The sequence below is a fragment of the Balaenoptera musculus genome, unplaced genomic scaffold (genome assembly GCF_009873245.2).
Source record: "Balaenoptera musculus isolate JJ_BM4_2016_0621 unplaced genomic scaffold, mBalMus1.pri.v3 scaffold_75_arrow_ctg1, whole genome shotgun sequence".
Taxonomy (NCBI): domain Eukaryota; kingdom Metazoa; phylum Chordata; class Mammalia; order Artiodactyla; family Balaenopteridae; genus Balaenoptera; species Balaenoptera musculus.
The window spans coordinates 14,994-42,926 of record NW_023503253.1 but is presented as its reverse complement, the minus strand read 5'-3'; the positions used below and the strand labels follow the sequence as shown (position 1 = coordinate 42,926).

Genomic DNA, 27,933 nt, shown 5'->3' with positions numbered 1-27,933 from the left:
TGTTGTTCAAACCCACCCTTCTACCCACTGACGTGTCTATCTATCCAATATTTATTAAATGTTGCTAATTTGCTATATCTCTCCCAGATCAGAACCCACCTATGGGCTTTTTAAAGCACAGGTCTTATGCTACTTCCCTGCTAGTTAGTCAGGACACTCTCTTTGTAGGTTTTATTACCACAAATGCCCATTTTCCCCTCTTTTCCTTTTCTCACTACTTTTCTCATTACATTACTAGAGTTGAATAAATTATTTTTAAAGGTTGTCTCCACCTTCTTTCCCATGCTGTTTCTTATAGATGGGCATAGGCACACCCTTCCCTTCCTTGTCACACATATTATTTTTCTCATTTACTTATTTAACCCACGTTTAACAAATACTTAGGGATATAATGAACATATACTCTGTGCTGGGCATTGTAAAATGCACTGGACATACCATAATGAGGCATGTTAGTTTTTGCCTTCAAGGAATATACAGTCTCTTGGAGCCGAGAGATATAAACAGAGATATATCATGATTACTTATGAAAAGTGCTAAAATACAGTTAAGACCAAAAAAGTTAAAGAAGCACAGAGAGTGGAATAATTGACTGTCTGGTACAGTAAAAGAAGGCATCACTGAGGTAGTGACTTTGGACTTGTTACATTGCATAAAATTTATAGTTGTATTTTTAGATGAAAATACTTGGTAAGTTGCAGTGGAAATAAACTTTACTTGGTTGTTTAGGAGAATCCTGATTTACAGGTATTGTTTTTATTGTTGTTTTTCTTTCTGGGTACTCTCTTTCACCAGAATGTGAGAGCCCCTCTCTTCTGCTGATTTACAAAATATTGCTATAACCAGGAATATTTCGTTGTGTACTTTTAAATATATTACTTCTTAACATTAGCTTTTGCTATTCATGAGCATGAAAACATAGGTTTTCTGTTAACCTATGTTCAAAGAGAGCACCCTGTCATATCCTTTATTCTAATGGCCTGGATTTGATTCAGAGTCAAGTAGGCAGTAGCTTTACTTGAGGCAGAATGTAGAAGTTGCCGTGATAATATTATCTTTGGGAACCTTCTTTATAGCCTCCCTTTTTGTAAGGCAGGGGTCAGTCTGATGCTCAGAATTCTTAGAGCCTTTATTTATTGGAGGCTTTTGTGATTTCCATTAGAAAATGTCTCCCAGATGTGGTTTTATGGGTACATTGGTATTTATGTTTCCCTCTCCCTTTTAGACTTTTTAAACTCCACTAAACTGTTTTCTAATTACTATGCCATTCAACGTTTGTTTTTTTACTATGTTGTAGCACATGGTGAAAGCCAAGAAAACTCTGCACTGGGTCTCTGACCAGTGAATGCTTATTCATGATGATGGTGATGATGATAATGATTATGATGATAATGTCTTGACAGACAAGAAATCATTTCTCCAGTACCCGAGAAGAGATGGAAGAACTTAAGAAAAGGATGAAGGAAGCTCCGCAGACATGCAAACTTCCAGGACAGCCAACCATCGAAGGCTATCTCTATACACAAGAGAAATGTGTGTGGGAATACAGGGATAGCTACTCGGTTTCAGTAGGCTGACACCAGCTGCCACTTGGCTTCTCCAAACTCCAGGCACCCATATAGTTCATAGACCCCTGCCAGCTATACCTATTTGGAGAGTAGTGTGGGAATAGAGAAAATGAAAAGGAGGGAGAAATTGGAGGAGGAGGTTAAGGATTTGTCTTACAAAGGCTGTGGGATGATAAGACCTAAGGTTTTCTCTGAGATTCAAAATGGGGATTGTTAATTGCTTAATCCTTTCAATGACTCTTTGGGGCTAAAAGGGAGGTAGGGGAAAGGAGACATAAAATAATACTTATTATACCTACTATGTTCCAGGCATGGTGTTATGTGCTTTAAATATACTACTTCATGTAATCTTTGAAACCACCTTATCATACCCATTTTACACATGAAGCCACTGAGGCTTAGAGAGATCACTAGTTGAAAGTCACCCAACTATCATGTAGCAGGGCTAAGTGTAAACTCAGGTTTGTGAAATGCCAAAACCTATGCTCCTACAACTATACCCTATATCTTCCACTGCCTTAGGATCATAAACTTGCCCTTAAAGCACTACACAACCATTGCGATTTCAGTGAGCAACACAGTTGTTCATTGCCAACCAAGGAAAATGGGTTAACTTATCTGGTCACTGAATATTGCAGAGGGTTCAAGCTTTTCTACCTCCTAAATAACATTATGTAAACCTGTATGTGCTATTTGATTTTCCTTTTGAACTATGACCCAATGTCCCCAAAGCCTGTGATTTCATTCCCTGACCAGAATTATTCTACCTGGTGAGTAGGCAGATGAGACTACCCAGAGGTTACCAGTGGCAAAACCCACTGAAATCCACAAAACATGGTATTTCAGCAGTGATATTATCATGCTTTTCATCCCTTAGAGCAACTCACTTTGGTGGTTTTCAAAGATGTGTTCTTCTATTTGTCAGGTTCATCTCTTCAACTCTCCATTGCAGGAACTCTCAGTCTCAGTGGTATTGACATTTCAGGCTGGCTAATTCTTTGTTTCGAGCGGTTATCCCATGCATTATAGGGTGTTTAGAAGCATCTATAGCCTCTCCCCACTTTATTCTAACAGCACTTCCCAGGTGTGATAACCTAAAATGTCTCTAGGCATTGCCAAATGTCCCCTGAGAGGCAAAATTGCCCCTACTTGAGAACCACTGCTATATTATAAGAGAGGCACAGAGTAATGAGTATGTAATCTTGGCTCTAATATTAACTAACTATGTGATCCTTCTATGCCCTAGTTTTCTAATTTGTTAAATGGATATGACATTCCTGCTCAGTTGAATGTACGCTTACTAAGAATCCTTTTTGCCAGACAATATGCAATGCACTGGGGGTACAAAAAATGGATCAAACTTGGTTTTTGCCCTCAAGAAGTTCACAGTCTGATTAAGACACAAGTATATCAAGAACTATAATGAAATGTGTTGAGCACTGCATTTGGGGCATATATCTAAGGGCTTCACTGAGGAAGTGATATATGAACTGAAACTTGAATTATGACTGGGAGTTTGACAGGTAAAGAAAATGGCAAAGAAAATTCCAGGTGTATACCACTGCATGAATAAAGGCACAGAGGTGTGTGAGGTTATAGTTTGTTTGTAGGGTCTTAGTTTTCCAAGGACAGTCCTGGTTTATACTTGTTGTCCTGATATAATTAGTGATAGTGCCCTATCCACTCTTAAATATGTCTTGAACTTGGTCTATATATTATATTGCCACCTATTTTTTTGGTAACTGAATATAATTCCATGAGACGAGCATAGAGGTGAGGGTGGCAAAAGACAAAGTTGGAAACGTAAATACGATCACATTATAAAAGGCTTTGTGAGCCAACCTAAGGAGTTTGGAGAGAGTGGGAAAGCCATGGGTGGTTTATAATAAAAAGAATGATATAAATAAACCTATAATCTAAAAAAGTATTTCTCTAGCAAAAGAGTAGAGAATGGGCTAGAAATGAGTGATCACAGATGGGGGAAACCAAAGAGAAGGCCACTGAAAGAATTAATTGGAGAAATAGTGAATTTTTATTTTGTTTGAAATAGCTCATAAAACATTTTTTTTTAAAAGTCAGAAATAGGGTCCTGAATGAATTCAGTTCTAAAAGGGGTGAAAGGAGAGACATGTAGGGGATAGAAGGGCAGGTTACAGGGAAGGAGGAGCAGAAGATTACAGATGTTTCCAGATCATACAATAGGATATATAATGGGAGCATTCACAGGGAACATGGCAAGGAGAGTGGTTTGGAGCAAGCCAGAGCAGATGTGGAAAGCAGTTGATGATGATTAGGCTATCCATCTGTGTAGTGGGCAGGTGGTACTGCACGGCTGGAGCTCAGGGGAAAGGTAGCACTAGATCTGGATCATGACCATGAAGAATAATCTGTACACAGCTTCTGTCTTAGGGGTGGACTGACCATGCAGCCAAAATACTTATTCTATCAGCTCACTGTTGCCTATCTTTGTAGGGGCTTTGGGAATATCCTGGGTGAAATACTACTGCCAATATGAGAAAGAGACCAAAACGCTCACCATGACACCTATGGAGCAGAAGCCAGGTGCTAAGCAGCAGGTCAGTTCTTTTATGGGCCACATTTTTTTGAAATGCATCTGTGACTGCATCTCAGAAAAGAGTATATGTTGACTTTGTGTCAAAGAATCAAGTCCACCACTGTCGTGTGAAGCCATGACTTCATATGTTCTCTGTGGCCTAAGTTTGCATTGGGCCAGATACTACTCAGTTGAGTGAAAAATCTCTGTTAATGATTCCAGGCCTTCTGAAAGTGCCTGTACTCTTTTAGATCATTATTACAAGAGTCTATCACATTGTACAAAGAAAATTTGCAAAAAAATATGGATAAATTGGAGGAGAGTATTACTTGCTTTTAAGAAGGCTCTACTATAGGATTCCTTTAAATAGTTAAGAGTTTAAAATACAAAACATTTTCCGAAATTCCGTTTTTAAAGGGGTATTCTGGTGCCTAAAGTTGGAATAATCTATACCCCACATTGTATGTAATGCTCAAATATCTTTAAGCAGTTAATGCCTCTTCTTCTGCCCTCCAAACTTTCCCCTACTCCCCAAAATGGCAAGATGAGTTTAACACACTGAGAAGATAGTTCACTTACCTGGAGGAACCTGATCTTATATATATATGTTATATTATGTTATACATTATATATTATTTTTTATGTATGACCACCCAGCTAAAAAAATTATTCTGTTATCACACTTTTGCCTATCTTTGTAGGGGCTTTGGGAACACATGCACACACACACACACACACACACACACACACACACATACACACACCTGAAGGTTTCTTAAGATAAAAGCTGATAGACTGACTATTCATATTCTAAAAGTAGTTCAGTGTGTCCCTTTAACTGTCTCTCAGACAGGGTCTTAGGGCATAATTTTTAAGGATTTCCCTTATTTACAAATTGTTTATAAAGTGAAAAAAAGGTTTACTTGTTAGCATTGAAAGTTGTGGTGCATGAAGACGCAATTTCGATAGGCAGAAATTTGGAGACTTTTGGGGCCATTTTTTCTCCATTGCTGGTGCTTTCCATGGAAGATCTCTCTTATGTGGCTTGTTCATAGGAAATTAGTGATGATTGAGATTTAGTGGCAGGCTGTTGAAAAACTGCTTTTCTTTTTTGTCATTAACCACAAGTTTTGCCACTCTGCTTTGAATGTGGATTAGACATGGGATGCACCGCTAACAGAGCATACCAAATTGGGTCTCCACAACCCTCATCCATGTTTCTATGTGGGCCAGTTATTCATCCATGAATCCAAAACTCTCCTTAGTTTCCAGTCTGCCAATTGCCAAAGAACCTTTCAATGTGGTTCCAATAAATTGTGCTGTAGCACAGAATTTGTCCCATTTCTGTCAGAACTTAGCTTATGTATCTGACTGGCAAGTGCTTTTAAGTAACACTGTCCTGTAGTCTCTTGCTTTTCTTTTTCTACACACATTACTTTCCGAACTTTGGACTTCAAAGTTCCTTTCTTAAGCAGGTCCTACTGCAAAGCTGAGGCCAGAGGCAGCAGATACCACTTTCATAGCTTCTTAGCAGATGAGAGCAAGCCCTTCTTTTAGTTATTCTTTCCCCCTGCCCTTTTAATTGAGTGGCTACTTGCAAAACTGCAGTAAGTGTCAGCCTAAGCAATTTAAATATGGGACTCTTTATGGAATGGAAAGAGGAACTTGGTTGTCCATTTACAGCAAAGGGGAGGTGGAAGTAGTTACTTTAATTTCCTTAAACTGAATTGGAAATGGTTTCTTCTTATCATTTCTCTCAGTTCCTTTTACTAGTTTGTGTTTTATAAAGGTAAATAATACAAATAAGTGAGACTATAATAATGATAACACCATAAAAGCCACTATTTATTCAGTGTTTGCTGTGCACCAGGCTCTGAGCTAGACATTTGCTGTCATGTGCCTCATTTACTTTCCCAGCAGCACTGTGAAGTATCATTAGCCCAATTTGGAGATGGAAGAATTAGCTCTCTTTCTGACTGTGGTACTTACCAGTGTACTCTAGTAGTTCAGCCTATCAACCTCCATTTGGGTTGTACTGCTTACTTTACAGAGCACAATCCCAAATACTATTTTATAAGATTCTCATCCCTTCCCTTTCAGGTAATTGTAAGAGGCAAGAGAGCTACATTTTGAATCACAATAACTAGTTTTACCTATTTATTCATTTACTTATTCATTCATTCATTCATTCTTCATATCAAATATTTTTCCGTTCCAGTTATACTGAGATATAACTGACATACAGCACTGTATAAGTTTAAGGTGTACAGCATAATGATCTGACTTACATACAATATGAAAGTATTATCACAATAAGTTTAGTGAACACCCATTGTCTTATACAGGTACAAAATTAAAGAAAAAATTTTTTTCTTGTGATGAGTACTCTTAGGATTTACTCTCTTAACAATTTTCATATATAACATACAGAAGTGTTAATTATATTAATCATGTTATACATAACATCCCTAGTATTTATTTATCTTATAACGGGAAATTAGTACCTTTAGATGCCTTCGTCCAATTCCCTATTCCCCCAGCTTCCACCTCTGGTAAGCACAAATCCGATCTCTTTTTTCTATGAGTTACTTTGTTTGTTTGTTTTTCAAGTATAATTGACCTGTAACACTATGTTAGTTCCTGATGAACAACATAGTGATTTGGGATTTCTATGTATTATAAAAGGATTGCCGTGATAAGTCTAGTTATGATCTGTCACCATATAAAGATAGTACATAATTATTGATTATATTCTCCACACTGTACATTTCATATCCGTGATTCATTTATTTTGTAACTGGAAATTTATACCTCTTAATCTTTCTCACCTATTTTTCACATCCCGCCCCCCCCTTCCCCTCTGGCAACCACCTGTTTGTTCTCTGTACCTATGACTCTATTTCTGTTTCATTATGTTGGTTCATTTGTTTTGTTTTTTAGATTTAACATATAAGTGAAATCATATGGTATTTGTCTTTCTCTGTCTGACTTGTTTCACTTAGCATAATACTCTTGAGGTCCATCCATGTTGACGCAAATGGCAAGATTTCATTCCCTTGTATGGCTGAGTAATATTCCATGGTTTTTATATACCACATGTTTTTTAATCCATTTATCTACTGGTGTGCACTTAGATTGCTTCCATATCTTGGCTATTGTAAGTAATGCTGAACATAGGGGTGCATATATCTTTTCTAATTGGTGTGTTTGTTTTCTTCCAACAAATACCCAGGAGTGGAATTGCTGGATCATATGGAAGCTCTATGTTTAAATTTTTGAGGAATCTCCATACTGCTTCCCACAATCGCTGCACCAATTTACATTCCCACCAAGAGTGTACTAGGGTTTCCTTTTCTCTACATCCACACCAATATTTGTTATTTGTGGTCTTTTTGATGATAGCCATTCAGTCAGATGTGAGGTGACATCTCATTGTGGTTTTGATTTGCATTTCCCCAATGATTAGTGATGCGAAGCATCTTTTAATGTTCCTGTTGGCCATTTGTTTGTCTTCTTTCAAAAAATTCAGGCCCTCTGTCTATTCTTTAAATTGTTTTTTTTTTAATTTTGAATTTTATGAGTTCTCTGTATATTTTGGATATTAACCCTTTATCAGATATATCATTTACAAATATTGTCTCCCATTCAGTAGGTGGCCTTTTCATTTTGTTTATAGTTTCCTTCGCTGTGCAAAAGCTTTTTAGGTTGAGGAAGTCCCATTTGTTTATTTTTGCTGTTGTTGCCATTGCCTGAGAAGACAGATCCAATAAAATATTGCTAAGCCTGATGTCACAGAGAGAACTACCTATGTTTTCTTCTAGGAGTTTTATGCTTTCAAATCCTACACTTAAGTCTTTAATTCATTGTGAGTTTATTTTTGTATATGATGTGAGAAACTAGTCCAGTTTGATTCTTTTGCATGTAGCTGTCTAGTTTCCCAACATCATTTATTGAAGAGGCTGTCTTTTCCCCATTGTATATTCTTGCATCCTTTGTCATAGATTAATGGACTACATAAGTGTGGGTTCATTATTGGTCTCTCTGTTCTGTTGCATTGATTTATGTGTCTGTTTTTGTGCCAGAACCATAATGTTTTGATTACTGTATCTTTGTAGTATAGTTTGAAATCAGGGAGCATGTTAACTTTGGCTTTGTTCATCCTTCTCAAGATTGTTTTGGCTACTCAGGGTGTATGCATTTACATACAGATATTAGAATTACTTGTTCTAGTTCTGTGAAAAATGCCATTGCTAGTTTTCTAGTGATTACATAGAATCTGTAGATTACCTTGGGTAGTACGGTCATTTTAACAATATTAATTCTTCTAATCCACAAGCATGGAGTATCTTTCCATTTGTTTGTATCATCTTCAGTTTCTTTCATTAGCATCTTATAGCTTTCTGAGTACAGGCATTTTACCTCCTTAGATTATTCCTAGGTATTTTATTTTTTATGTGATTATAAATGGGATTATTTTATTAATTTCTCTTTCTGATAGTTTGTTGTCAGTGTGTACAAATGCCACAGATTTCTGTATATTAATTTTGTATCCTGCAACTTTACTGAATTCTTCAATGAGTTCTAATAGTTTTTTGGTAGCATCTTTAGGATTTTGTATATGTGGTATCATGTCATCTGCAAACATTGACACTTTTACTTCTTCCTTTCCAATTAGGATTTGGTTTATTTTTTTTTTCTTGTCTGATTGCTGTGGCCTGCAATGCCAATACTATGTTCATTAAAACTGGTAAGAGTGGGTATCCTTGTTTTGTTTCTGGTCATAGAGGAAATGCTTTCAGCTTTGCACCATTGACTATGATGTTAGCTGTGGGCTCATCATATTTGGCCTTTATTATGTTGAGGCATGTTCCCTGTATATCAATTTTGTTAAGAATCTTTTTATCATAATGGATGTTGCATTTTGTCAAAAGCTCTTTCTGCATCTCTTGAGATGATCATATGATTTTTTAGTCTTCAGTTTATTAAGTGGTGTATCACATTGATTTGTGGATATTGAACCATCCTTGCATCCCTGGGATAAATCCCAGTTGATTATGGTGTATGATCCTTTTAATGTACTGTTGAATTGGCTTTGCTAAAGTTTTGTTGAGGATTTTTTTTTCATGTATGTTCATCAGTGATATTGGCCTGTAATTTTCTGTTTTTGTGGTGTCTTTGTCTGATTTTGATATCAATGTGATGCAGGCCTTACAGAATGAATTCAGAAGTGTATTGCCACTGTAATTTTTTGAAATAGTTTGAGAGGAATAGGTGTTAGTCTTCTTTAAATGTTTGGTAGAATTCACCTGTGAAGCCATCTGGTTCTGTACTTTTGTGTGTTGGGAGTATTTCTTTTAATTACTCATTCAGTTTCATTACTGATAATTGGTCTGTTTGTATTTTCTATTTCTTCTTGATTCAGTTTTGGAAGATTGTACATTTATTTCTAGGAATTTCTCTTAAGTTGTCCATTTTATTGGTGTTTGATTGATCATAGTAATTGCTTACGATCTTTGGTATTTCTGTGGGGTTGGTTGTAACTTCTTTTTTATTTCTGATTTTATTGATTTGGGCCCTCTCTCTTTTTTCTCGATGACTCTGGGTAAAGATCTATCAATTTTGTTTATGTTTTCAACCAGCTCTTAGTTTAATCTATCTTTTCTATTTTTTGTTTTTTAGTCTCTATTTCATTTATTTCTGCTCTGATCTTATGATTTCTTTTCTTGTAGTGACACTGGCTTTTGTTTGTTCTTCTTCTAGTTACTTTATGTGTAAGGTTACGTTGTTTATTTGAGATTTTTCTTGTTTCCTGAGGTAAGCTTGTATTGGTGTAACATTCACTTTTAGAATTGCTTTTGTTGCATTCCACAAATTTTGGATTGTTTTGTTTTCATTTTCATTTGTCTCCAGGTATTTTTGATTTCCTCTTTGATTTTTTCAGTGATCCTTTGGTTGTTTGGTAACACATTGTTTATCCTCTACATGTTTATGGGTTTTTTTGCAGTTTTTTTCTTGTAGTTGATTTCTAGTCATAGTGTTGTGGTTAGAAAAGATACTTGATATGATTTCTATCTCCTTAAATTTACTGACACTTGTTTTGCGTCCTAGCTTGTGATCTATCCTGGAGAGTGTTATGTGCACTTGAAAAGAATGTATATTCTGCAGCTAGCTTTTGAATAGAATGTCTTATATATAAAAAGAGGCTCCTCTTTTGGTGGGGCCTACTATTATGGGCACACTGGTGGGCACCCCCCCGTGGTTGGTTGCCAGGCCCTGCCTACTGCTGAAGCTACCACCTGCTGGTGGGCTGGTCTGAGTTCCACTGCAGTTGGCTGTGGGGCCCAGGGAGTCCTGGAACTGGTTATTGCCCCATGGTAGTTTAGGCTGTGTCCTGGTCCTTACCCACTGGTGGGCTTGGCCAAGTCACTGGTTGGCTTCTTGTGAAGCCCAAAGGAAGGGTCCCAGAGCAGGTGTCAAGCTGCTGCTGGGTCAAGCTGGGGTCTGGGGGCTGGTTTCAGCCTGCTGTTTGGTGGGGCTGGATCCTGGGTAAGCTGGTTGTGGGGCACAGTATGTCTCAAAGCTAGTTTCAGCACACTGCTGGGCAGTGTTGGAGCCCAGTGTATCCTGGGGCTGTTGCCTGCCTGCTACAGGGTAAGGCCAGTTCCTGGAGCTTTTTCCCACTTACTGGTGAGCAGGGCTGAGCCCTGTGCTTTCTGTTAGATGGCACTGGGTCCTGGAGTGGCTGGGTAGTCCAGGGGGACCTATTGCTGCTGCTAGCCTGCTGGTGGATGGGGCTGTATCCCTCTGTGGCTGGCTGCTTGGCCTAGCATGTCCTAGGACTTTTGCCAACTAGCTGGTGGGTGGGGCCAGGTCTGACATTAATAAGCTACAAGGGGGACTCCAAAATGGTGCTTTCCAGCACCTGTTTCCTCATGGTAGAATTAGCTCCTCAAAATGGCTTCCACCAGTGTCTATGTCCCTAGGGTGAGTTCCAGTTGTCTCCTGTCTCTCTGGGTGGGTCTCTAATACCAGCAGGTTGATTTGACCCAGGTGCCTTTCAAATTACTGCTTTTGTCCTAGTTCTCAGAGCATGTGAGATTTTGTGTGCACCCTTTAAAAGTAGAGTGTCTATTTCCTACAGCCCTCTGGCCCTCCTGAAAGGAAGCCCTGGCTTTCAAAGCCAGATGTTCTGAGGCCTTGTCTTCCCGGGTCAGGACCCCTTGACTAGGAATCCCATATGGGTGTCAGTTTATCCCTTGCCCCTTAGGGATAAACTCTGCAATTGTAATTATCTTCCTGTTTGTGGATCATGTACCCAGGGTTGTGCGCCTTGACTATACCATGCCTGTGCCCCTCCTACCTGTCTAGTTGTGGTTCCTTCCTTATACCTTTAGCTGTAGAGGATCTTTTCTGCTAGCCTTCAGGTGATTCTCATCATTGATCATCACTCCATAAATAGTTGTAATATTGGTGTGCCCATGGGAGGAAGTGAGCTAAGGGTCGTCCTACTCCACCTCTTGGACACTCTTGTCTCAAGAACTAGTCTTAAATCCTAGTTCTGTGGCCTAGTAAACTGTGATCTTTAGTAAATTACTTAATGTTGCTCAGTATCATTTTTCTCAGAAAAAAATGGCAAGGATGATAATATAGTTTATATTTATTGAGCACTAACTCTTTACTAGGTACTAGAGATATAAAGATAAATAAGACACTGCCCACATCCTTGAGGAGATCTGTCAAGTGGGGAAATCAGACATGAAAAAAATAAGCTTTAATACAATGCAGAAAACACATAGCAGACAGTATATTGTATTCGGGAAGGATTTTTGAGGAAATGAAAGCTGAACTACAAGTTGCAGAACAAGTTAAGAGTTCAGCCAGTCAAAGAATATAGATAAAGTCACTTTGGGTGGAGGAAACAGTATATGCAAAGTTGGAGTTATGAAAGAGCATGATACATGTGTGAAATAAGAGTACTTTTGCACTGATGGGACATAAACTAGATGACGGTAGCTGGAGGTGAACCTGAAGTGGTGTTGTCCCCCAAGCTTTGACATCACCTCACCAAATCTGAAGGAGTTGAGAGTTTAAAGAGGGAGGGTGAGTACATGATACTGTTAATTACTCTCATCTTGCAAGGCTAACAATGCTTGATATCCTAAGTGTTGGGGTTGGGAAGGCAGATTGCAAGGTGAATATAGAGTTTTGTTTCTATAGTGCAGGAACAGGTAAAAGGATAGACCTGCAAAGGGCTTGAGTGTGACAATGAGAGGGAAGTACTGGATGATCAGCTGTATGGACCAGTTTGGATGGTATAGTGCTTAGGCACAAACCTGGCACTTGGGCAGTATTTCTGAATTCGAGACAGCAAGGAGGATAGTATTATTCCTATTTAATAGGTTGTGAAGTTTATATTCAGAGAGGAAGAATATTTACCCTGGGCCACATAGCTAGTAAATGGCATAACTGAGACAAGACCCAAGGTTTTAAACTTCTTAGTTTATTACTATTTCTGCTATACTGACTTGGGTGACTTTGGGTAAGCCATTTTACCTCTCTGAGGTTCACTTCCCTCTGAGTGTTGTTATGAAGAAAAGTGGTTTAAAAATACCTAGCATAATATGTGGCACATAGTAGGTGATCAATAAACATTACTTCTCTTTCCTATACCCCACTGTCTCTGTTGAGATAATAGAGGGGAACTGAACTATGTTGGGATTTGGGGAATTTTAATCTGTGGACACAGTGGATTTCTATGGCCTTGTTACGTGCCCACAAGACAGGTGGGCCACACTATCCTGCACATATGAAATACCAAATGCCACCTTGACCATTACACAAATATGCCTATTTTCCCTACTCCTGCCCTATCTTTGGAGATATTGCTTTTGTAATTCCCATCATCTTAAAGACTCTGGAAGTGGGGAACCAAAAATGTTTTTCTTCCCCTCTTCTATCTGCCACTGTAATGGAAGGAAGATTGCAGAAAGCCACTTACCCATTGCAACCTCCCTACCTAGAAGCCTCACGAAATTTTATTTTGTACACTTAATGGCATTTGGGCAGCCCATTTCTCCTAAATTCCCCTTTACATGTTGTATAATGAGTTTCCTATTTAATATATCATGCTTGGAAAAGAGCAATGTCTTATCCTGAGCATTTTCTCCTGAACTCAGCCATTGATTTTTGGAGCAGAGAGAAACCATCTGCCACCTTGCTGCAACTACCATTTGAGGGGACAAGGTTCTCAGTGAGGCTAAACATTGTTCCCGCTGCCCTGAGAGATGCCTTCCAAGTGACACTGAGGATGCTGCGGTAGGCAGAAGAAGCTTCTATGTATTTTTTTTCAAGCTGGCTATTAATCCTTTTCTTATATCAGGGACCCTTGGACTTAACCCTGAAGTACTGCGTGAGAAGGAAGACGGAGTCTATCGACAAGAGATTCTGTTTTGATATAGAAACTAATGAAAGGTAAGCTGTGCTGATATGAATTGACAATGTCCCCATGTGCCAGATGCTGAGCCTGGGTAGGTATTTTATTTTCCTCTGTCATCTCTTGTTGATAAAAGTGAGCAAAATTATTCATGACATCATCGTCTTGGCTCTTCTGACTGCCCTTTCAGGGATCCCTGTTAGAGCTGGCCCAGAGCTAGTTCTCTCTATTCAAGGTTCAGTCAGCTTTGCCTCACTTGCTTTAGGCAGAACAAGTTACTCCTATGATTTAATTTGCTATTATATATGCAAAAGGTCAACATTTGGTGATGCTACAAAAGGACAGGGTAACAAAACTCATTCTTTTTTATTTCCTAATATACAAGAACAAATGAATTGGAACACATATTTAAGGGGAGGTAGATTGGATGGAGGGTGGTAGTGGTATTAGGGATTCTTTTTTCCCCATTTGGTACAAACATGATACAGATTTTCCTACTTTGCAGATATTTATGTAAAGTGGAAATAGTTTGGTTATCAACTTTCTGATTTCAGCAAAAGCTTGCAAACTTTGGACTTCGTTGCATTTGTTTCTCTCCAGTGCCCTCTTTTTGTTTTTTCAACCTGGGCAATTTTATCAGAGGGGAATTTAACTTTTAAATTTTAAAATGAGAACATTTGGAGTTACTTTGGAAAAAGGCATGTTATATAGTTGGGAGGTTGATCCAAAGTTCAGTGAGTAAATGTGTTTATTTTATTTCAGTCCATTATTTCCATGTATTAGGCACTAAGTAATACAGTAGAATTTAACAAAATGATCAGATTACTAGAAAGGAACTTGAAGGTTGAATTACAATATCATATGAACAAAACTATTAGTGACTGGAATCATATAGATCAGATTAAGAAAATAAGGCACTTTTTGTCTGGGAATAAGTAACTATTAGTCCATTTCCCCATTTTAAATTTCTGTTTGTGGAAGGGTAAGCTGGGACGAAGTTGAGAGAGTGGCATGGACATATATACACTACCGAATGTAAAATAGATAGCTAGTGGGAAGCAGCCGCATAGCACAGGGAGATCAGCTCGGTGGTTTGTGACCACCTAGAGGGGTGGGATAGGGAGGGTGGGAGGGAGACGCAAGAGGGAGGGGATATGGGGATATATGTATACGTATAGCTGATTCACTTTGTTATACAGCAGAAACGAACACAACTTTGTAAAGCAGTTATACTCCAATAAAGATGTTAAAAAAATTCTGTTTGTGAATCTATATGCTTTCTTTGTTAAGCATGGATGGTCCTGGGCTTCCCTGGTGGCACAGTGGTTAAGAATCCACCTGCCAATGCAGGGGACACGGGTTCAAGCCCCGGTCCAGGAAGAGCCCACATGCCGCGGAGCAACTAAGCCCGTGTGCTACAACTACTGAGCCTGCATACCACAGCTACTGAAGCCCGTGTTCCTAGAGCCCCTGCTCCGCAACAAGAGAAGCCACCACAACGAGAAGCCCACGCACCACAACAAAGCATAGCCCCCGCTCTCCGCAACTAGAGAAAGCCCGCGCGCAGCAACAAAGACCCAACACAGCCAAAAAAAAAAAAAAAAAAAAAAAGAATGGATGGCCTCAGTCAAAGACGGCTGTAATTGTAAACATTGTTACTGATAACCATAAGGCTGTCACTCATTTTCCCCCACAGCTTCAGGCCCAGTAGGAAGGGGAAAGTGACTGTTGGCTGTGTCTTCCTTTTCATGAACCTTTAGTGTCTTTGGCTATGCAGCATCAATGTACATAAATGAAATTAAAATTTTCTGTGTCTAGTTCCATTCTGATTCACTTTTCAGCTTAAATTTGCTTCCCACTTGCAAGTAATATTCCCATAGACTCAAAGCATTTGCAAACAGTTTGGCCCTAAGGTTAGGGGCTAAGACCAACTCATCTTTATATATCTTGCATCTAGTGCTATGTATAGCTCATGGTAGATACTGAATTTGGTATTCATTTTTAAATGTGTTTTTCCCTAACCAAGAATGCTGAGGAATTCTGAGAACAGAACCCAGGAATTAAAGTTTCAATGTATCTATGATTTTACTTGCCACATATTGGGCACTTTAAAAAACATTCCCTCATTTAACAGGTGAGGAGACTATTAACTTGTATATATTTAACTGCCTTGCCTAATCAAAGTCACATAGTAGCAAGGCTGTGCTCAAACCCGGGTCTGTAGGTCTCCTAACCCCATGTTCTTTTTAATTTTATTCCATTGTCTATTATAAGGAGAATAAATATGTTGTGAAATAGAGGGTCAAATATAATAATGAGTAGATGCTGAGGTACCTCTGTGCATGTGGAGTTTTCTGAGTGATGTGACACCTGCATTTGCTTTCCTGGCTGGTCAATCAGATATAAGGGGCAGAGACAGGCCTCCCAGTAGACATCAGGCACATTTACTCATGTTCCCTGTGGGATAGAACAAAGGAGTCTTTGAGTCCCTTTTTCTATTTCCAGAATAGAGGATAACTTTTCTATTAGTGTTCCTACCAATATTTGAAGCCACAGGCTCATAGGCCATCAGAACTTGAAGGGCAATAATAATAGTAATAATGACAACAGTGACGATGATGATGACAACAACAACTGCTAACATTCTCTGAGTACCTCTATGTGCCAGGCACCATTCTCAGCCTTTTAAGTGTATAATTTCCTTTAGTCTTCATCAGTCACATGAAGTAGGGGATGTTACTATCCCAATTTCACAAAGACAAGGAGACAGAAAGAAGTTAAGCACTTAGGTTATACAGCTATTAAATGTTAGAGCTAGGATCCAAATCCAGGAATACTAGTTTCCAAGTCATACTCTTAACCACTGAACTCTACAGCAAATATGCTGTATATGCCTTTTTGTTTTAGATGAGTGACTCAGACCTCAGGGTGGGCAAAGGATTTGTCTAAAGTCATAATGGAAAAGCCTGGACTAGAAGTCATACTCTCTACTTTGTCGTCTTGTTCTTAGCAGTATTTTTCTTTGAATTTGACTTTCGGTAGCACCCAAGAATCTCCAAATGCTTATTGAATAGTCACTTATTTATTCTTTCAGCTTCTCCGTATGGTCAAGAGAGGACACATACCAGCTTATTGGTTTCCGAAGTAGGGAAACTGAGTCTAGAATGGGCTTAACATCCTATCTAGTCTACAGCATCTGCTTTTATGTTTGTTGCCCATTTGCTTGCTCTCCTTCCTTCTGGCTTCAGGATTCAGCTGCGTAGCTGTTTTTACAAAGATTTCTAGACTTTCTAGCCCCATAAGATATATCCAAAAGGTTGGATGTTTCTTAGAAAAAGTTAAACTTGAAAGAATCCAGTGCCCAAAGCCAAGTCCTGGTTTTCAATTGATTCTGGCTTAAAGATCATTTGGGGGCTTTCCTTTTTTTTTTTTTTTTTTTTTTTACTTAAGGGTTTAGTCTTATTGAATATTATAAATTGAGTCTGTGAGGAAAAAATTGGCATGGGTCGATAGGTGGTCACAATGCTTATAAGTTCCCGAGGACACCTAGAATTCAGAATTCCTTTTCATTAACTGATGACGATGTTAGCTAATATCCCTAGTTCAGTAGCAAATCCTGTAAAGTGTAATTGTGCCCAAACAGCTAAAGAGCAGAAAAAAGAACGATTCATTCTAGTTAATGACTTGCTTTTTCTTTTTTTTTTTTTCTTTCCTTTTTTAAGGAGTACTTTAATGGAATAAGAGACAGAAGGACAGGTAGAACAGGAATCTCATGATATCAGAACTGGAAAGGACCTCCCAGCTTGTCTGCTCCAACATTTTTATGGATAAAGAAACTGAGGCACAGTGACTTTTCCACTGAACTCTCTTGTAATTGCTCTTATCATTTCATGACTCTGAGAGAGGTCTCATCTTAACATAGAAGGAGTGAGAGTAACAAGCATCTCATAATGGCACAACTACGCAGAGAATGGAAGAGACCTTATACCTGCAACATTATGGTCAATCCCCAAATTCCAGTTTGGTTTTGAAGGTCTAAAAAGAACAGAGTATACCAAATTGGGGTATCTCTGGGTATGTAGTTATAGTTACTGCAAGTAAATAAAATAAAATTAGATTTGAAGTCATCTGCCATGCAGAAGAGGCCTTATAGTGTATTAGTTAAGAAAGAACATGGCTGCTGGACCAAAATTCCTAAATTGAAATCCTGGCTCTATATTTAACCACTGTGTGAACTTAGGTAACCTCTCTGTGCCTCAGTTTCCCCTTCTATAAAATAAGGATTACTATAGTCCCTGCTTTATAGCCTTCCTGTGTAGATTAAATGAATTAATACCTATAAAGTACTTAGAAAAGAACCTGGCACCTGGTAAGCATTCAATAACTATTAGTTGTCATTGTTATTCATAAGCTTGCTTAAATCGGCCAAAAGGCCTCCTCCCTGTGGCTGAGCCATTGTGCATGTTGTTGACTTATTTCCAACTGAAATGCTCCTTGGACATCCTAGGTGGTAGAAGTAGCAAGCCATTTTCCTGATAGATGAACGTGCCCGTAATGAACATGCTCAGAACCCCTAGAGCCCAGACCAAATGGCTGGCTTCCAAGAGAGAGAGGCAGGGTGAGCCTCAGTTTGGCTCAAGCACAGTGGGGCCAGTTTAAGTGTGTATTATGGTTAGGTGTCAGTATCTGCCTTCCTATTTCCTTGTCCAATTCTGGCATGAGGCCACCAAGATACCACCTCCACCAGTGTTTCCAAAGTTACTGTTCTCTAAGTTCCATTGTTTTTCTGAGTAAAACAGATTATGAGAAGTTGGAAATCTATATGCCTGTGCCTGCTCAGTTTGATATCTCCCAGGGCTGAGAGGGACCCTAGATCACAAGACTTCAATCTCTCAGGTGACTTTTCTCCTCTCAACTTGTCATTTTTTCCTTAGGCCAGGAACCATCACTCTGCAAGCCCTTTCAGAAGCTAACAGAAGACTATGGATGGAGGCCATGGATGGGAAAGAACCTGTAAGTTATCCTGGGGAAACCTCAGCAACAGAATCCAGTATATGTGTCGCTCTAGTGGTAGCAGTGGGTCCAGGATAATTAAATGGTGATAGATCTTTGATACTCAAAATTTTAGAGGTAGAAGGAATTGTTGAGTTGACATTTCTTTTTTAACAAGTTAGGCAACTTGAATTCCAGAGAGGGTGAAAGACTTCTCTAGGATCACTCTCAGAAAGGCATCACAATGGGCCTAGAATCCAGGTCTCTCAGCTTCTTGCTCTGGTCTTAGATTATGCAGCCATGCCCACAAAATCTTAAGAAAGAAAATTAAGCCTTTTTGCAGTTTATAACATTAATATGGGTTCATATATAAGGATGGAAAATAATTTCCATGGTTGTGAACAAGGATTTATTAAGATTTTATTCAAAATGGTTTTGCTGCCCCTCCCTTACATCCCCAAGTCAGCTTGTTCTCTTTAAGGGCAGGAGATGGCATTGCCATCCTATATCCCAGGATGCACCACTCCATTTAGAACACTGTTACATATGATGACAAGTAATACTTTTAAAAGGCTAGTGATTATCATAGAAAGACCAATATGAACAGTCAGAGGTCACTGAAAAGCATTTTCTCTCTTCAGTATCTTCTGCGTAGGTTTCTTCTCGTGGCATATGAAATAATATCAGCTTCCTAGTCTTGGAATCCCAAAAGGTTAGATTTGGATCTGGTTCTGCCATTCAATGATTGTGTGATCTTGAGATAGTTATTTAATCTCCGAGACTGTTCTCTTCTCTTAAGTAAAATGGCTTTAATAATTTCTGTTCTACCTACCTCACAGAGTTGATTTGAAAAATCAGTTGAAAGCCAGTTTGTCAACCATAATGTACTATATTAGGTTGAGGTGCTTCTGACTGGTCTGAAGGTTGGGTACAAACCTACTGAAATTCAACAGTGTTTGGATACAGTCCAATCTTCTTGCTTTATGCAAGGCAAAAACTTGCTAAGAGGGGAAATATATCACAGGGCTTTCTTTCTGTGTGTTTTCAGTGCCTTGGAGACTAAAGAGGAGTGCCCAGATGCCAGATTGCATTAATAGCAACCAAGATGGTAGCAGGAGAGAAGTGGTGTTGTGAGGACTGTCATCCAGAAAATAGGCCAGGGCCTTTCTCCCCTTCCTCCCCTCCCAGAAACCTGGAGCTTAACTATTACATGCCTGTGATATTTCTTTAGGAGGATAGTAGGAAGCTCAGCAAGGCATTTTATTCTTTTTTGTTGTTCATATTTCTTTCTTCTTACTTTTTAAAATTGATGTATAGTTAATTTACGATATTGTAAATCATTTTACTCTTAATTCCCTCTCCTGAAATTGCTCTCCCTTTAGGGTTTTAAAAATCAAAGGATACAGATGGCTTTTTGTGGAGAATGATGTTAGAACATGGGCCCACTGCATGTGGATCCTTACCAACTTGATTATGAGAGACGTTTCACAAATATCTTGTTTATAGCAGTGGTGAAAAGGGGCTGGCCAAGCACAGAAACCTCTCTCACTGAAATATCCATTGGCATACACACATAGGGAGAAAATTTTCTTTTAAAAGGAGAGATTGTTAAAGCAAACTATACAGATGGCATATAGAGGACTTATTTCCTGCAGCCTCACATTACTAATGTTGTCACTACTTTATTAACCCCCCCAATTCATTGATCTTATACATAGTATGCTTGCCTTTGCTTAAAGTGTCAAAGAAGATCAGGACTTGAAGGAACATCTACTCCAACCCTGATCATTTTAGAGATATGAATTTTGAAGTCTAGAGAATGAAAAGGACACGCCTAAGTTTCATAATGAGGTAGAGGTAGAGGTAGAGCCAAGACTAGGCTTCAAGGGTCGAGGATCTCCTCTTTGGTCTCTCACATAGATATCACAATGCATACTTCAAGATGGCTCAGAGAAATCTTGGTGAATGCATGGATCTCTTTCAGATGGGCACTTGCCTTTCTACAGGGAAACACCCATTAATGTCTCTGGGCAGGGAGGTTGGTATTAGGAATATTTAAATTTTACCATCAATGCCAATTACCCAGGTATCCATGAGAAAATCACTTTCTTTGTCTCATGCTCTCTTGCTCCATCAGAAAAATTCTCTAAGCTTTACATAAGTAAATGTCTAAGATGAGTAGGCTACAACTGCAGTGAACTGTATGAAATCCAGTGTAATCTTCAGGGATTGTTAATCCAACTGTTCCTAGGGACCTAGGCAAAGATGATTCTGTTTAGCCCACTTTCTTTCTTGTTAAAGCCTTAAAGTCGCTAATGGTTTTGATGGCTTATTTGGGGAAAGATATTTAGTATTTGCTGTACTTACCTATAGTGATTCACAATAACCATGACTCTTTCTGTCTCTTTTTTTGTAGATCTATCACAGCCCTATAACGAAACAGGAAGAAAGTGAGTCAAATTTCTGATCTACTGACATTATGAACTGTTAGCTGTCCTAATCACAGTAAATGCTATCATCAATGATATGTAATATTGATGCAAGTGTATTTGTGGATACCTCTGTATGGAATGAAATTCAGGCCTATTTTTTTTTAAAAGGTGTTTATTGATTGAATTAAGGAAGTCACTTTATCTTAGCTTATGGGTGGGGTAGTAGTAGTAATATAGAGAAACACATTATATCCTTCTTTTTCTAGACACATGATAGAAATTGTGTGCATTTCCAGCCTCACATTTCACATTTGATGTAGCTCATGCCTAAAGCAGACATAATGCAAAGGGTCAAGTAAAAGCATTTTGTGTTATAAGAGTAAAAACTCTAACCACCCTCTCCCCTGAATGAGGAATCTTTCCACCTAAGGGTGATTGAAGAAGAGCAACCAAACCCCTAGTTCTCTCACTGCGGTCTCTTAGCAAGATCATTGAATGCTTGGTAGGTGAGGTTTATTACAGCAGAATCTAACTCTGCTTTCTTTTGCTTGAAACAGTGGAGCTGAACGAAGTGGGGTTCAAGTTTGTTAGGAAGTGCATCAATGTCATTGAGACCAAAGGTAAGATATGAACCATAGCCTTAGCAGTGTTTGAATCTGGTCATTCTTTTTATTATTTATTTATTTAATTTTTTTTGATGTACAGTTGATGTACAATATTATATGTTACAGGTATACAACATAGTGATTCACAATTTTTAAAGGTTATACTCCATTTATAGTTATTATAAAATACTGGCTGTATTCCGTGTTGTACAATATATTCTTGTAGCTTATTTATTTTATACATAATAGTTTGTACCTCTTAATTCCCACCTCTATTTTGCCCCTCCCCTCCCCCCAACCCCACTGGTAGCCACTAGTTTGTTCTCTATATCTGTGAGTCTGTTTCTTTTTTGTTATGTTCACCAGTTTTATTTTATCTTTTAGATTCTACCTGTAAATGATATCATACAGTATTTGTCTTTGTCTGATTTATTTCACTTAGCATAATACCCTCCAGGTCCATCCACGTTGCTGCAAATGGCAAAGTCTGGTCATTCTGAATTTTTCCTGGGCAATTTCTCTAAAGGAACAATGATATCATCTATTAGTCAGGACCCGTTTTAGGAAAGGAGACTGTTTATAAACCTTGAGTACTAGACACAATTTTTAAAATTTCCACAAATTGCAAATCAGTGGTATTTAACCATGTTTGGATAATTTGTGGTTTCCTGCTTTTAAAGATAAAGAGCTTCAAGTGGCTTATAAAATATTCTCAAATACTATCTGGCACTCTTCAAGTAGTGTTATGATAGTTCCATCCTAAATAAACAAGAGTTCAGTTTCTGCCACAATACATGTTGATTTGAAAATTTTGGTGGGCAAAGTTAAATTCAGGCAAATGTGGCATCAGCATTTTTCCAGGTTGACAATACTCTCTTGTTTCTCTCTGAGAATATTTTGAATGTAGGCAAGTGTAGTGTATGAGCCAGGCCTCTTTTTTTTTTTTTTTAAGTTACTTCAGTCTTTCTTCATGCAAAAAATGGCTGTTTGCTTCACATCTGCCACACTGTAGGCCTCTCTTACTTTATACCACTGCTCAGGGGCAATTTGAAGGTTCATATTTCCTCCTTTTTCAACTAAACCCTAGTTCCTTGACAAGATGGTAACACCATTCTCAGCCATCCGCTGCTACTCAACTGAGCATTTTCTTCTATTTACTATAGAGTGTGTTCTTTTCTGTTCAGGTTAATGAGGGCTTGGTACAATCCAAATGAAAGTATGAAAAGAATAATTTGCAGAGATGTTTCAGGACTGTTCCCCTATTGCAGGGGAGGGCTGGAGAGATTGGAGAGAGTAGGGAGACCCTTTCCTGTTTGAACTGACTCCATTGTGTAAGTACCTACTTTCTCTACCCTGAGGGAGATGAGAGCTCTAGCTATATAAATAAAACTGACTTGGTTTTCTTTCCCTAGGGATCAAGACAGAGGGATTGTACCGTACCGTGGGCAGCAATATTCAGGTTCAGAAGTTGCTGAATGCCTTTTTTGGTAACAATTTTTATTTCATAATTCTTTTTTGGAGTTGTCTGTGTATTGGGAAGAAATGTGGCTATAAGAGAAAGGAGACATTGCTAAAGAAGGTTGTAGAATATATTTTTAAAAATATTTTCAAACATAAAATGTACACTTATTTGCCTATCCTGAGTCAGAGGCCATCTTGCCTTGAAACATCTTATTCACTCCTCAAACCCTTTGCAATCTGGATTCTACCCCAACCTCTCCATTGGAACTACTCTGGCCAGGCTTAGAAGGCACCTTCTTGTGAAATCCAGTGGACTCTTTTCAGTCTCTATCTTGCTTGATATCCTTGTTGACCACTCTCTCTTTTTCGAAACTTTCTCCATACATGACTTCTGTGACTCAATGGTCTCTTGATTCTTCTAACATCTTGTATTATTCCTTTCAAGTGACTCTTGTCAGGTCCTTTTTCTTTTTCTTACCTTTTAAATCTTGTCTGGGTATTTCCCAGCATGCTATCTTTGCCCCCCTTCATTTCTTCTTCTACATGTTTTCTTAATGATTGATTTTTATCCTGGCTATGGATCACATTTTTCTTTTATACATATGTCTAGTCATTTTTGTTGGATACTGGACATCATGACTTGAGTGTTTCAATTTCGTTGACTTCTTTTTAAGAGTGTTGAATTTTGTATTGCAGGCAGTTATTTGTGGAGCAGCTTGATCCATTTGAGGAATATTTTTAAGCTTGTTAGGATAGATATAAAGTATCCTTTCCTGGCTAGTTTAGCCTTATATCTAAGGTCTGACTTCTTTTGTCTCTTCATTCTTAGTTATTGGAACTTAAACATTTGCCAGCTTTGTGTGAGTTCTTGGTATTTCTTTGCCTAGACTCATGGATTTTCATCCTAGGCACTAGGATTTATATTCAATAACAGACTCAAGGGGACCCATAGCTAGGGGTTTTTCAGTTCTTTTTTTACATAGCTCCCTCTTCTCTGGTACTCTGCCCTGCAAATTCTAGTTTCCTCAGCCTCTCTGAACTCTGAACTTTGATCTTTGTCTCTTCAACTGAGCAAGACTTGCATGCTCAGCTTGGGCTCTCACTCCCCATGCTACCATCCAGAAAGTGTTTTCAGGTAGCAAGCTATGGCGATGGTAGGGCTTATTCTTGTTTTTTCACCTCTTTCAGAGTCATAGTCTTATACTGTATGTTATTCAATGACTACAAACAGCTATTTCATATATTTTGTCCTGTGTTCTAATTGTTACAACAGGAGGGAAGTCTGGTCCCAGTTACTCCAACATGGCCAGGAGTGGAAGTTCCTCTTTGTGGTTTTTACTAGCACCTCTTTGCTTTCAGCACTCAAAAATCACTAGTCCAGACATCATCTCATGAGTTCTAAACTCATGGATTCAGTTTCCCACTGGACCTGTGCTTCTCAAACATACTTAGGTCATGGCACATATTGGAATGATCATATCTGTGTAGCACACTCTGATAAGTGGACAAAACTGATCATGGCTGAGGCAGTAAGCTCCAAAGGCTGAGGAAGTCAGTATTGGAATTTTTGCGCAAGATCCCTGTACATAGATGTTCCACAGGTACCTATGTTTTATATGTCCAAAACTAAACTCATTGTTTATCTCTTCCTGAAAACCTGCTCTTCTTCCTTTTGTGAATGGTGGTGAACTATCTGGTAAGCTCAGTTCTCATAAAGTGTCAGAGAACAAATTGAGTGTGGAAAGCTGCAGTTTGGATAAAGCATATATTTTTGGTCTTTTCTGTAATGCATAGCTTACCTTCCACAAACCTGCAGGCCTGACATCCTAATCTATTAACACTTGAGGGTGCTGCAGCATCCAGTAAGAACAGTTATGGAGATTTTGCATTGTGGATTACATCATTGGTACCTCAATATCTGTTTCTATTTATCATTTTACACTGTTGACTTTTAAAAATTTAAGCTGCGTTATTCATGGCCAATTTACATTGCATTTTATAAGCTAAGGACACTTTTCATATATAAAACAGTTGACAGCATGGCCCAGGATATTTAGTCTCTGAAAAATTATTGAACTATTTAGAATTCTGTTTCCAGTATCACTACATTCTTCTACCTGATGTATAATAAGCTAAAAGAACCGCCATGGTGGGCATCCTACTGATTCTGTTACAGGCTTCAATAGGACTGAAATGGTTCATTCAAATCACACATGACAGTACAATTCAGTTAAAGTATCATGGAAAGTGGCTGGGCTGGTGTAGTGCATGTGTTCAACATCAACCTCCAAATATCGGTACTCATAAGAATATCTGAAAAATAGACAATAGTCTATTATATTCAGAATATTTATATTCTGAATAAAAACATTTATAAGTATTTTATAAAACAGTGTTAATTTACTTATGTATGCATAAAACTGGTAAACCCTGATCCCTGCCCCAGATCTAAGAAATTCTAGATCTGGTGATGATCCTCATTCATTTATTTATTCATTTAGCAAATATTTGAGTATCTACAAAGGGCCAGGCATTACACTCAGGGCTATAGATTAAGCACTGAACACACCACTTGTATTTCCTACCTTTGTGGGACTTACATTCTATGGGGAAGACTGTCTGTCAGCTAGCGTATAATCTATAAATATGTAAAGAGACCTCCCTTCTAAGCTTCTTTCGTGTTATGTCTTCTGGAGATTCTCACTGGGATACTCAAAATTGCCCTGCTTCTTTTGACCTATCCTGATCTTTTCCCATACCACTACGAATTGGCTGTCTTGGCTTCATGTAGGCTCACCATGATTTATCCAGGAGAAAGAGCATTCATTTCCTTTTGCCAGCATGTTATCTTTTCCTTACTTCTTTCCTTAGGTCTCATGCTCTTTGCTAGTCAAAAAGACACTTCCAGCCACTTTTTTAACCCAAACAATCTGCGGACTGCAGACTACTTTCTCTATGGCATCTTCTATAACACTTGACTGTGGGCTTTATTCTGTTGTTTACTAGAGCCTTCCATACTTCCCCTACCTGAAAATCTGTCTTTTTGGCAAATATAATATAACACTAAGTTAAAGGGGATATATCCACAATTAATAATTATTTTTCAATCAGTCTGTTGGTTGGTTAGTCACAGTTCTCCCCTACCCTAGATTGTTGCATGATGCCCTATGTTAGTAGATCCTACAAACTGTGAGGAATAGTTTTCACTTGTGCTGGATCCATCAAAAACTACCTTGGTCACAGAGAAACTAATTTGATTACCTCAGAGGCAGTTTGGTACCACATCTAAGAGTTCTGCTTCTTCACCCTTTACCAAGTCATAGGCATTTCATTAATGATAATGCCTACTGTTATCCTTGTAATCTTGATAATCATAATTATGCTCATGATAATGCCAATGTACCTAGCACACTGTGGTAACTCAGTAACTGTTCCTTCAATGGAACTCTGAGATCATGTTGTGCTTCAGAGACTAAGTGTTTTACAATGACTGGAGCAGAGGGGTGAGATGGGGCATGGAGGGCAAAGAGACTGGATATATTAACAGAAGTCCTTGATGAAGTTGAACCTGGCTAGGAAACCATACACAGAAAAGCATTGTTCCTACAATACTATTACCATGACAGAGGCCTACTGAACTAAACAGAGGAGAAGTTGGCATGGTGAGTGAAGTAACTAATCACTAAGATGTTATTTAGGTATTTAAATTTCTCCTTTCACATTCATGCTATTAGAAGAAAATACATTTTATTTTCAGAAACCAAGTGGAATATCACCTAATATAATCATATGTAGAGAGTTAAATAGAGTAGAAACGTGCACACATGGATGATAGTAGACATTTTTTATTTCCATACTTAATGTAAAGTATTCAGCACCTGAAAACTTAACTTTAGTATTAAACTCATGTATATTTAGACAAATAGATAATAAGTATATATTAAACAGAAGCAACTTCAAATTATATGAGCTCTTTGGCTGAAGGAGAAAGAAGTCCATTAGAAAATAAAACAAAACCATGTTATACTCCACTTCAGTAGTCCCAGAACTTGAACTCTATGCATTAATCTTTAAAGCAATTCTATATGTTAATAATTTTTATTATACTCTAGAATAGTGTGGAGCTTTAACTTTCAATACATATCAAAATGCTTTATTCCTAAGTCCAGATCTGTGTGTGTACATATATTTAAAAAATTCATGTAGGTTCTATACATCAATAATGACTATACTTACTAACCTAGATACTTTGATTATTCTCAGATTATGCTTGCTTTGAACGAGTACTGCTGAAGGCCGAAAGAATTTACCATATATATGTAATGTTGTCCTTTAAAAATTATTTCTTCTTTTTCTTTAGTTTTGAAGCTGACTTCAAAAACTTTTAGAAATAAAGTTTGTAGACTGAATATTTTTTCTATTGTTTTCTCAAGATCTGAATATCTGAGGTCAAATTCATCTTTAGTTCCCAACGAACATATTGCCCTTTCTTAGCATTTCTGTCAATATATGAAAGGTGGGATAAGAATTTTTGTTTCAGGGGTATTTTAATGTACAGAAAATAAATTAAAGCTGACATATGAATCTGGCAACCCCCTCACCCAACTTGCTCCATGCTGCTGGGTTTCTGATATACGGACGGTCTTTCAGTTATCTCACCATGAGTAAGGAACCAGGGAATTGTTCACGTGAGTGTCCTATTGCTGCTGTAACAAATTGCCACAAACATAGTGGCTTAAAACAGCACAGATTTGTTCTCTTACAGTTTAAGAGGTCAGAGGTCTAAAATCAGTCTTATGGAGCTAAAACAAGATATTGGCAGGGTTGGATTCCTTCTGGAGGCTCTGGAAGATAATCTGTTTCCTTGCCTTTTCCAGCTCCTAGAGGA

At 38.3% G+C, this 27,933-nt stretch overlaps 1 protein-coding gene across 1 annotated transcript in view; it reads left to right on the top strand.

Moving 5' to 3' along the window:
• LOC118889514 (oligophrenin-1-like) overlaps nucleotides 1–27,364 on the top strand; it is a gene marked incomplete at its 3' end in the record, with an annotated part of 32,484 nt that extends 5,120 nt beyond the window's left edge. The window contains exons 4-11 of the mRNA XM_036841260.1: nucleotides 1,404–1,533; nucleotides 4,041–4,144; nucleotides 13,502–13,593; nucleotides 18,490–18,568; nucleotides 20,964–20,997; nucleotides 21,537–21,599; nucleotides 22,997–23,071; nucleotides 27,309–27,364. Of these exons, the coding sequence (XP_036697155.1) occupies nucleotides 1,404–1,533; nucleotides 4,041–4,144; nucleotides 13,502–13,593; nucleotides 18,490–18,568; nucleotides 20,964–20,997; nucleotides 21,537–21,599; nucleotides 22,997–23,071; nucleotides 27,309–27,364 (633 nt within the window). The remainder of the gene's footprint in view (nucleotides 1–1,403; nucleotides 1,534–4,040; nucleotides 4,145–13,501; nucleotides 13,594–18,489; nucleotides 18,569–20,963; nucleotides 20,998–21,536; nucleotides 21,600–22,996; nucleotides 23,072–27,308) is intronic.
• Nucleotides 27,365–27,933: the final 569 nt, after the last annotated feature.